Source organism: Arachis hypogaea, chromosome 3 (genome assembly GCF_003086295.3).
Source record: "Arachis hypogaea cultivar Tifrunner chromosome 3, arahy.Tifrunner.gnm2.J5K5, whole genome shotgun sequence".
Lineage (NCBI taxonomy): Eukaryota > Viridiplantae > Streptophyta > Magnoliopsida > Fabales > Fabaceae > Arachis > Arachis hypogaea.
In genome coordinates this window covers 134,625,347-134,635,300 of record NC_092038.1, presented here as the reverse complement: position 1 = coordinate 134,635,300, position 9,954 = coordinate 134,625,347, and the positions used below count along the sequence as shown (strand labels likewise).

General features: G+C 32.8%; 2 protein-coding genes across 2 annotated transcripts; one reads left to right on the top strand and one right to left on the bottom strand.

Moving 5' to 3' along the window:
* The first annotated feature begins 583 nt into the window (after window positions 1-583).
* On the top strand, window positions 584-4,331 carry LOC112734045 (probable LRR receptor-like serine/threonine-protein kinase At1g14390). Its single transcript, XM_025783227.3, has 7 exons — window positions 584-2,265; window positions 2,428-2,561; window positions 2,684-2,927; window positions 3,124-3,317; window positions 3,422-3,456; window positions 3,553-3,664; window positions 3,817-4,331. The coding sequence occupies exons 1-7, from the start codon at window positions 1,038-1,040 to the stop codon at window positions 4,048-4,050; spliced, it is 2,181 nt and encodes a 726-aa protein (XP_025639012.1). The 5' UTR covers window positions 584-1,037; the 3' UTR covers window positions 4,051-4,331.
* A 464-nt stretch (window positions 4,332-4,795) lies between these two features.
* Window positions 4,796-8,948, bottom strand: LOC112734046 (ubiquitin-conjugating enzyme E2 2). The gene is made up of 6 exons (XM_025783228.3): window positions 8,648-8,948; window positions 7,928-8,061; window positions 7,807-7,832; window positions 7,139-7,228; window positions 5,576-5,664; window positions 4,796-5,213 (listed from the first exon to the last, which is right to left on the bottom strand). The coding sequence occupies exons 2-6, from the start codon at window positions 8,050-8,052 to the stop codon at window positions 5,085-5,087; spliced, it is 459 nt and encodes a 152-aa protein (XP_025639013.1). The 5' UTR covers window positions 8,053-8,061; window positions 8,648-8,948; the 3' UTR covers window positions 4,796-5,084.
* Between the last annotated feature and the right edge of the window lie 1,006 nt (window positions 8,949-9,954).

The following is a 9,954-nucleotide window of genomic DNA, read 5'->3' as shown; positions in this document are numbered from 1 at the left end:
AAATCCCTATATTATATTTTCTCTTTATGAATTCTACATTTTTTCCTACTAGAAAACGGAATAAAAAATTGATGATAGTTTACACTGTCACTTTTTAATTTGGATATGAAAGCAAAAGTGGTGTTGGATTCGAATATGGGGAATATAGGTACTTCACAGCCATGTGGTATCAGTGGAACAGAACTCGGATCATGCGAGTTTTTTTATCAGTAAACGGACGATTCAAATTGCATTTGATATTCCATTTCATAAAAAAATTGACAACAACAAACAACTCGGACGTCCGTTTTTTAGCTTTCGAAATTCATATTTGCCAAACCACAAGTCGGACCATGCGATTTCTTAAGCAAAATTTTAAAATCAAACAACTCGCATGGTTTGATTTGTGTACTCTGAATTTTTTTCAACTTTTTAAACACAAATCGAAAGGTTCGATTTGTATACTCTCACAATTTTAAAAAACACCAAAAATTACCATGTTAAAATATATCACTCATTTTTCTTCCATATTAAAATTTTTTAGGCTAAAACTGTTTGATAAAATAAATAAATATACAAAAGATATTTCTCTTTATTACACAGCACCTTTTATTTCATTTGCATCTTTCATGTGACGTGTCTAGTTAATGAAGTCTCCTTTACTAAGCTATTTAGTACACACTCTTTTAAGGTTTCTCAAAGTTTTGAAATCTCATTCTTTTCCAGATCTCAGGTTTCAGTATTTTTTTTTAAGAAAAAAAAAATTGGGGGTCCTCTTCCTTCCATTGTCCTACCTGCTCCACAACATTACTGAAATTCTTTATCCTCATAATTTTCCATCAGAAAATCTTTTCATGCAATCATTATAACATGACAAATAACTTTTCTGCTTGATAGCTTTCCTATGTACTAACTAAAGTGTTTGATTCTGTACAACTGGAAAGAAAAAGATAAGAAAGCAATTCTGTTTACTTATGCTCACTGCTTAATAGCTTTCATGCTGTGACAAAACCATTCTGTTTACTACAAATATTTTTCTTTTCTTTAAGTCTAAGAATATGAAGAGATCATTGGTTTTGTTCTGTAACTTGTTTCCTTCAACAATCCTTCTTGTTCTGCTTACTATAACAACAAGTACTTCTGCACAGCTTGTAAGCAGTGAGAACAGAATCCTCTTCCAAGTTCAGAAGCTTCTAGAATATCCACAAGCCCTTCAAGGATGGAATAACTGGACCAACTTCTGCTACCTCCCTCCATCACCTTCCCTCACCATAGTCTGCACAAATGGCCATGTCACAGAACTCACCATCATTGGAAACAACACTAGTTCTCATCAAATCCTTTCATCAAGGTTCTCCATTGATTCTCTCTTCACTGTGATGACAAAGTTTTCAAATTTGAAGGCCTTATCATTGGTTTCATTAGGTCTGTGGGGTCCATTACCTTCCAAGATCAACAGGTTCTGGTCACTGGAGGTTCTCAACATTAGTTCAAACTTCATTTATGGTGAAATTCCACCATCAATATCAACATTGAAGAGCCTCAAGAGTCTTGTTTTGGCTGATAATCTCTTCAATGGAACTGTCCCAGATTTCAAAAAGCTAACTTTTCTTCAAGAGCTTAACTTGGGTGGCAACAAGCTTGGTCCTTATTTTCCTTCACTATTAGGCCAGAATCTTGTGAGTCTTATCTTGAGGAACAATTCTCTGAGATCTCAAATTCCTCTTCAACTCATAAAATTTGATAAGCTTCAGACACTTGACATCTCTTCCAATGTAATCTTTGGAAAGATTCCATCTTTTCTTTTCTCTTTGCGTTCTCTCCAGTACCTAAACTTAGCTGCAAACCAATTAAGTGGTAACCTTTCGGCAAAAACAGCATGTGGTTCTGCACTGACATTTGTGGATATCTCACACAATCTTCTAGTTGGAAAGTTGCCATCATGCATTGGTTCAATGATTTCAACGGGCAAGGTGCTATACTCTGGGAATTGTTTTTCAACAAGAAGGTTGAATGACCAGCAGCATCCATATTCATTTTGCAAGAAAGAGGTTGCCTTAGCCGTTAAGCCACCGGAGAAAACAAAGAAGGAGAACGAATCCAGAGTGAAACTAAGTCTATTACTTGGTATAATTGGAGGTGCTGTGGGAATTGCAGCAATTCTGGTTCTACTCACTGTGTTCATTGTGAGGAAATCCAACCAAGAAAGATCATATCGTCACCGCGACAGATCCGTTGCTGATAAATTTTATGCCCGAGCATCTCCCGGACCAAACACTGATACCAGTAAGAAACATTATGATATAGTTGTTATTATTGTTGTTATTGGATGATGATCATATGATAAATGGTTATACATTTTAGATTTTCACTTTCAGATTCTTTTAGACTCTCATTAAACTGATTAAAGTGATGCATTCATTAATCTGGTTTCACATGTTGGAATAGGACGTGTTCCTCAGACGATGAGGCTATCTGCGGTTGGAATGCCACCATACTGTAATTTCACATCAGAAGAAATTGAAGATGCAACAAACAACTTTGACTCAACAAATCTAATAGGAGAAGGAACACAGGGCCAAGTAAGAGAATTTTTCTTTCAAGTTATTTACAGGGTTCATAGCTTGTTTTGTTTTCCATGATGAGATGGAACCCACAGAAAACAGGTTCTAATGTGTGTTCATTTACTATTGTATTCACACAGCTATATAGAGGTTGGCTCAGAGATGGTGCAGTGGTCCTGGTTAACTGTGTAAAAATAAAGCAGAAGGGTTTGCCCCACACCATTAACCAGAACTTAGAGGTTTTGCCTAATTTGAGGCACAGGCATTTGATGAGTGTTCTAGGACACTGTGTCATTACTCATCAGGAAAATCCTCAACCAACAAGCACAGTCTTCATTGTCTTTGAACACATATCAAATGTGTCGCTTAGGGATCAACTTACAGGTAAAACGATCACATAGACACTGGTAATCGTCTCATGACAAAAATATAACAGAAACGCAACTTCTGTCTTGTCTCTGTCTCTATTGTCTGTGTTTTCTGTCTTGAAACACTTATCAAACACCACCATAAAAATAAGGCTCACTATAAAAGCAAGGATTTGAAAGTCCAAAAAAATATAACGTGTCTTACTCAACAGATTGGAGAAAGAGAGATATGCTGAAATGGCCACAAAGAATGGCAATCAGCATAGGCATTGCAAGAGGGGTGCAGTTCTTGCACACAGGAGTTGCTCCTGGCATTTTCGGCAACAATTTGAAGGTTGAGAACATTCTATTGGATGATAGCCTCAATGCAAAAGTTAGTAGATACAGCATTCCATTGCCATCCAAGGTTAGCAGAAAGTACATGTAATTTGGACTATTTTCTCAGTAATGTTTGTATAATTGCATCCATGTCTCTAACATTGAATCATACCTGTCTTGGCCAATTTCCAGAACACTGACCAAAATGCCTCCAATCAGATTGGCAGGTATATATCTCTGCTCACTATCATCTCTTTCTTCAGTTTTAGTCTTCCATTACTGTGTAATAAGTATAATTAATATGTTGTTAATCCCACATGCAGCACAAATAATGCAGAAAAGGAAGATATCTATCAGTTGGGTGTTATTCTTCTTGAAGTTATCACTGGCAAACAAATTAAATCTTCCAGTGAAATAGAGGAGCTGAAGGATGAGGTTAGTATCCATAGCACTTGTTCTTAGATATCCTCCAATAAAAAACCTAAGAATCATAGAAGTGTTAACTCTACATAGCTATGTTTACCATAAAAAGGTTGTAACCAAGGTATATTTTTCTTATCTTTAATTCAGTATTTTATCAATTTCAGCTGGAGAAAGGGTCATCAGAAGCACAGTCAGTACTAAGGAGTGCAGTTGATCCTTGCCTGAGGGGAACTTATGCATATGAATCAATGAGGACTGCAGTTCAGATCACCATCAATTGTCTCTCCAAGGCTGCTAGTCAGCGCCCTTCGATCGAGGATGTTCTGTGGAACTTGCAGTACTCGATGCAAGTTCAAGAGTCCTGGACCAGCAGTGGAAATCTCAGCACAAAGTTCTGAACATCCCTGTCAATAGAAGTGTCTGCTGGCATTCCATAAGTTCATTGATCTTAATGAATAAATGAACATGTAAATATTTATTTTCTTCTATATTTGGCCAAAATGCACTACTTGTCCTGAATTGTTCCTACAAACTTATTGTCTAGTCATAGAAGTTCCTCTTCAAGTTTGTATCTACCAATTTCTTTGGATTACCCTTGAATAAGGCATAAAATCGTTTTAATAAGCCATGATGAGAATGATAATTAATAGCAATATTACACTTGAGTGTTTGTCACCAATTTGACTTTTCCCTATTCTATTAATTTTTTTCTCTGCTTAATCAACTCTTATTCTTGTCTCTCAGCTAATTAACTGCTCCAACTTTTTTTCTTTTAAAAAGAAACTTGATGATATTCATTGATTCAAAAGAAAAATATAAATCATACAAGACATACATTTTCTGTCATATAATATATTTTGTCTTGTTTAAATCTTTTGATAATTTTATATTTTTATTCACTGCATCTTTTCAATCAAATTCAGATTCTTATCATGGAAATTCAATATTCTCAACAAATATTTCATTGTTTAACTAATAAAGCTAGCATCAACCTGCATGTATTACTTCCTCCATAAGAATTAACTCCAAATAACCAAAATCTATCAGCTTTTTTTCTTTTGGACTGGAGAATCTATCAGCTAACTAGATCTAAAGTTATAGCATTGAAATGATAAAGTAAACAAAAACACAGATAGGAAGAACATGGAGAAAATATGGTGGAATATTAATTCATATAAAGTTTGAGCAAACACATCATCACAGAAATATAAGTATTCTTTTAAAGTCACAAGGTTACTGAATCATTCAGATCCCCTTGATAACCTTTTAACTACAACCTTAATTCATATGAAGTTTGAGTAAACACATTGTGAAGGACTAGAGACAACACACAACTGTTCTTTTTTTCAAGTCTCAAGGTTACTCAGTCAGATCCTTCAGATCAGTTGACAACCTTTTAACAGACTTAGTGGCAGCCTATTGAAGATTATAATTAATCAGCAGTCCAACTTTGCTCAACAATCTCACGTACTCTTCTGTTGTATTCGCGCTTGTTTTCACTGAACATCCGAGCAGCCTCAGAGTTTGCCGGGGAATTTGGATTTGGGTCACACAGCAGTGACTGCAACAAGAAAGCCAATTTAAAGAAAGTTAACATACATCTAATAAATTTTAATTCTATATCTCTCTATCTTAACAAGAATGTCATCAAGCAGTATAAACTGAAAACTAAAAATGGGAAATTTTTAAAGAAGGGATTAGGCTTGATTCCTTTTGAAGGACTTTCATTGGTTTATAATATGTGATTAAATCACAAAGAGCCTTCACTAACACAACCTTCGAATGAGATAACCCAACCTCCAGTGAAACTTCTATGTACCAAGAAAAAGAAAGGGAAATTTTAAAAAGGGGTTAACTGGAATCAAACTCTGCAGTATAAACTTTCTTTCAGCAACCCCAAAATATTAAGCAAATGACAATTACCTGGATTGAGGTAAGTATTGCAGCTACATCATAAATCGGGCTCCACTGGTTTTGTAAGATGTCCAAGCATATACTTCCATCTGCATAAACTGAAATTGACAAGTAGAAAGCAGGTTAGAATTGGATCAAAGTTATTCTGATGCAAATATCCTATCAATGTTATCTACTCTGCCAATTTATGGTTAAATGAACATAATATTTTCTGCAGAAAAATGAAATAGTCTTTTTTATTTTATTTTATTTTTACAAAAGAAAAATACTGCTAAGACTTAGAGGAGGAGGAAGAAGAAAAGGAAGAGGGGGGGGGGGGGATTACAAGGAATAGAAGATAAGAGGTCCTCCATAGAAGAGCCAAGACAAGAATTAAGAGTAAAGCTGTCTATAAAGCATAGCTTTCCAAGTACTCAACATGTTTGAGAGAGAACATCCTTTGAAAAGATTGTGTGTTTTACAGCAAATAGATGCTAAATGGCAAATTCTATACAACAAAACTTGCTCGACAAAAAATCGGTCATTCAATGTGTGTCAATTGCACCCCAACCAAATACTCCCATGAAATCATCTTTGATTGATCAATTCTTGTAATTGTTTATATTTTGTCATGAATTTGGCATGCAACCTTGACGTGACAAGTTGTTAACTATGTATAATTCATCTGATAATGAGTTTAAATAATTTTGTACGAGAATTCATTAAATGGTGTGACTAATTAAGGGTGCCAACTTTTTTATCTTATTTACTTTTATATGAATTATCCATGATACGGCTCAATAGCATGGTATGTAGCCATCCCCACCTGGTGAAATAAGGCTTTGTTGTTGTTGTTGTTGTTATTGTTGTTGTTACTTTTATATGAATTACCAACATTAATTACTTCAGTTCAAAATCAATTCTAACAGAATTAATACCCCTTAGATTAAATTCTACAAATGCAAAACCAAACTCTAGTACCAAGTCAAGAACCAACTATACTAAAACCTAATATAGTTGAGCAAAGGTTAATTAACGGTTTTTATATCTAATAATTATAATACTGTCAACATATTTGCACAATAATTCTCTACAATGATTTCTACTTTAATCATATTCATATCAGTCCCCTAAAACTTGTGTAGGAAACAAAGATATCAAAAGGGCCACTACATCCTTTATTACACATATTTTGGAATTAAAATTTCAAGTCTCAACTTTCTTTAATAAACAAATCAATCATTAAAAACACATATATATGAACCAAATTACAAGATGCCATATTGCCATTACCAAAAGCTAACTAAATTATGTAGATAAAAAGTTTGCAAAGTTTCTACATTCAATAGAACCAAAGTGCCAAAACTAGACATAATACAAAATAGGGTGTGTTTTATATATTGGATAAACTATAGTTAAAGAAAGCTTGGAAGAAGACAAAGGCACCACCAATGAAATCCCAAAAGCCGTTTCTACAATATTCTATAGGCTAAATAAATACTCATTCATGGCCACACAAATAAAATAATTCAAATGACTTTCATTCTAACTCCAACAGGGATAGCAATGTTGAAATTTCGAGTTTGGACTTACTATTCGGATGAAACATTCGAGAAACAAAACGCACTGTAGGAGGCTTATTTGGATAATCCTCCGTAAATTGAAGTGTCAACTTAAACGTACCTGAAATTATAAAGCAGCATCACACAATATAATTACATGCTTTGAATACATTAATCACAAGGGGGAAAAAAGAAGTGTAAACATGACATGGGTCAACTTAAACCTTTAGTATTTTGTCCTATTGTGTCTACAATAGTACAATTGGAGCAATAAATCAAAAGTTTAATTCGAAAAATGCATATTGAATACCAAGATTTAGGTGAGACCTACAAGCACAAGTTATATTATAGTACAACACAATATTATACACTTCCAATAGACAACTAGAATTGTTTCAGATTCTAGTAAAGAAAGACAACAAAGATGCGATTTGACACAACTACACAACGATATGGTTGCTGCCTCATGACTTAGAGGTCATGGTTCGAAGCTTGTGAGGCTAAGGCTCCATATGCTTACCCTCCTCAGTCCTCAGTCCTCACACCCCACCAAGTAAAAGCCTCAATACCTAATAGACATATGCTACTTCTACAAGTAAACCACATGCAAGAAATTCACAAATAATCATCATCATATGTGAAAATGCTGAAATGAGATATTAAGTCCTTCAGCTTATATAAAGTAGAATACTTTTATACCTCCATCCCAAGGGGTATCGTCCGGTCTGAAAAAAGCACCGAGAAAAAGTATAATTAGATTGTTATGATAACATATTTAAATAAATATAAAGAATGTTAGGATTTGAAAACTCCTACACACCCAAAGATGACAGCATTCCAAAGCATAATATTATTGTCTTGGGGAGCTCCACTGATGCCAGCAGGAGGATCTTGTTGCAATCTTTTAAAATCTCTCATCAGTCTCTTCCTTGCAGGAGTCGACATCCTCACCACCTATAATTCAATCAAGCACAACCCAAACCGTAGTAATCAGCAATTGACATGCCCATGTACACAAACCACAGTAATAAGAATACATGGAAAGTTCAAACTTCAGAAAATGCAGAAAAACACACACACCAAGATAGAGACACAGATTGATGTTCACATAGCTAAACAATTATCAACAAAATCCTTAAAGAGCAAATTCCGCATAAATTTCCATTAAAACATTCGCAACTGAGAAAATCCCAATTCCCTAGAGCTGAATCCAGCTAGCAAAAAATCCATCTAGGTACGAATCAGTGAGCAAAAAATCAAAACAACAAAATCATTTCAATAAAACATCAGAATCAAGTATTTTGAAACAACCAATAACAATTAAAAGACCCACTCTAGCAGATACCCTAGATCGACTTCACCCTTTTCACCAAAAACACAAGCCAAACAAACATCGAGCAACCCACCAACCAAAATAGGGTTTTTCGAATAAAAAACAAGCGAAATCGATCTGGGTACGAACTAATTTAATGACGAACCGTTCACACAAAAGGAAAAACGGGTTTTTAAGTGAAATATGGAGAAGAGAGAGAATTCTAACTTGTGAGTGAGAGCAGGTGCAATCCCAGGAGGAGGAGCAGAGAGAGAAGAGAAGAATGAAGCTCTGGGATGGATGGTATTTATGGAGAACCAAAAAGAAAAGAAAAGAAAAAAAACAGTAAAAGAATGTGAAGAGAGAATTTAGCTTTGGGCATCAGAGTGAGAGAAATGCTTCCATGGCAACTCGCTTAACTCACACAGAGACCAGAGAAAAAGATATTCCCTTCTAATCTCATCATCATAGTTATTATTTAGTAGAGATTATTGGGAGATTATTTTGTTACTACTGCAAAATTACACCCAAAGAATATTGATTTGTTGTGCATGGATAAAATATCGAGAAAAAATAAAAAAGTTACTGTTTTTGACTAATATTTTTAGTAATTAATCAAATTTTTTAATTTAATAATTTAATAATATATTTTTAGTTTATATTCTTAAATATTATTGATTAATTAATGATTAAAAATAATAAATTTTATTAGTTTTTTAATATTTTTTAAAATATTTTTGTTTATAAAATTGAGTTTAAACTACTATGTTCCTTTTTTTAAATAATGATATACTTATTATGAAAATAGCTAATTTTATTAAAGTAACTATTTTACAATATCATTAAAATTAAATTTCATAAAAAATTAAATTTTGTTTTGATTAATTCCCTCTAAAGACAATGAAAGTTTTTAAATATTTTATTTTCAATATTTTTTTTATGTTAACTACTTAGTATGTGTACTAACAAAACATTAGAAAACATATTTTATTACTTAAAATTATTAATTATAAAATTTATGGAATTCATGATCAAACTTTAACCACTAGTTAGTTTATATAGAAGTTTGGTTTGGTAAAATTTTTACTTTTTAAAAAATTTTTATAAAGAATTAACTTTTAAAATATTATTTTTTAAAAGTTGTAGTATTTATATTTAGTAAATTTATTTAAAAATAATTTTTAATAAGCATAAGTAACAATAAATGTATTTGATAAAATAGTTTTTAAAATTTAAAAATACTATAATAGACATTAATATAAGAATTAAATTTAGATATTAATTAGCATGTGAGGTTATATTATACTTTTTAATTTTGATAACTACAGGACAACTTTAAAAAAATTTTCTTTAGAACTTAGTTTGGTAAAATTTTTTAAAGAGGTATTTGTGTTTTTGTGTTTGATAAATTAAAAAGCTCATGTGCATGTATTTATACTTATAGCTTTTAAAAATTAGAAGTGATTTTAAAAGTACCTAAGAGAGAATTTTTTAAAATTAGCTTGTGCTTATCAAAATTAAAAAAATCTAATATA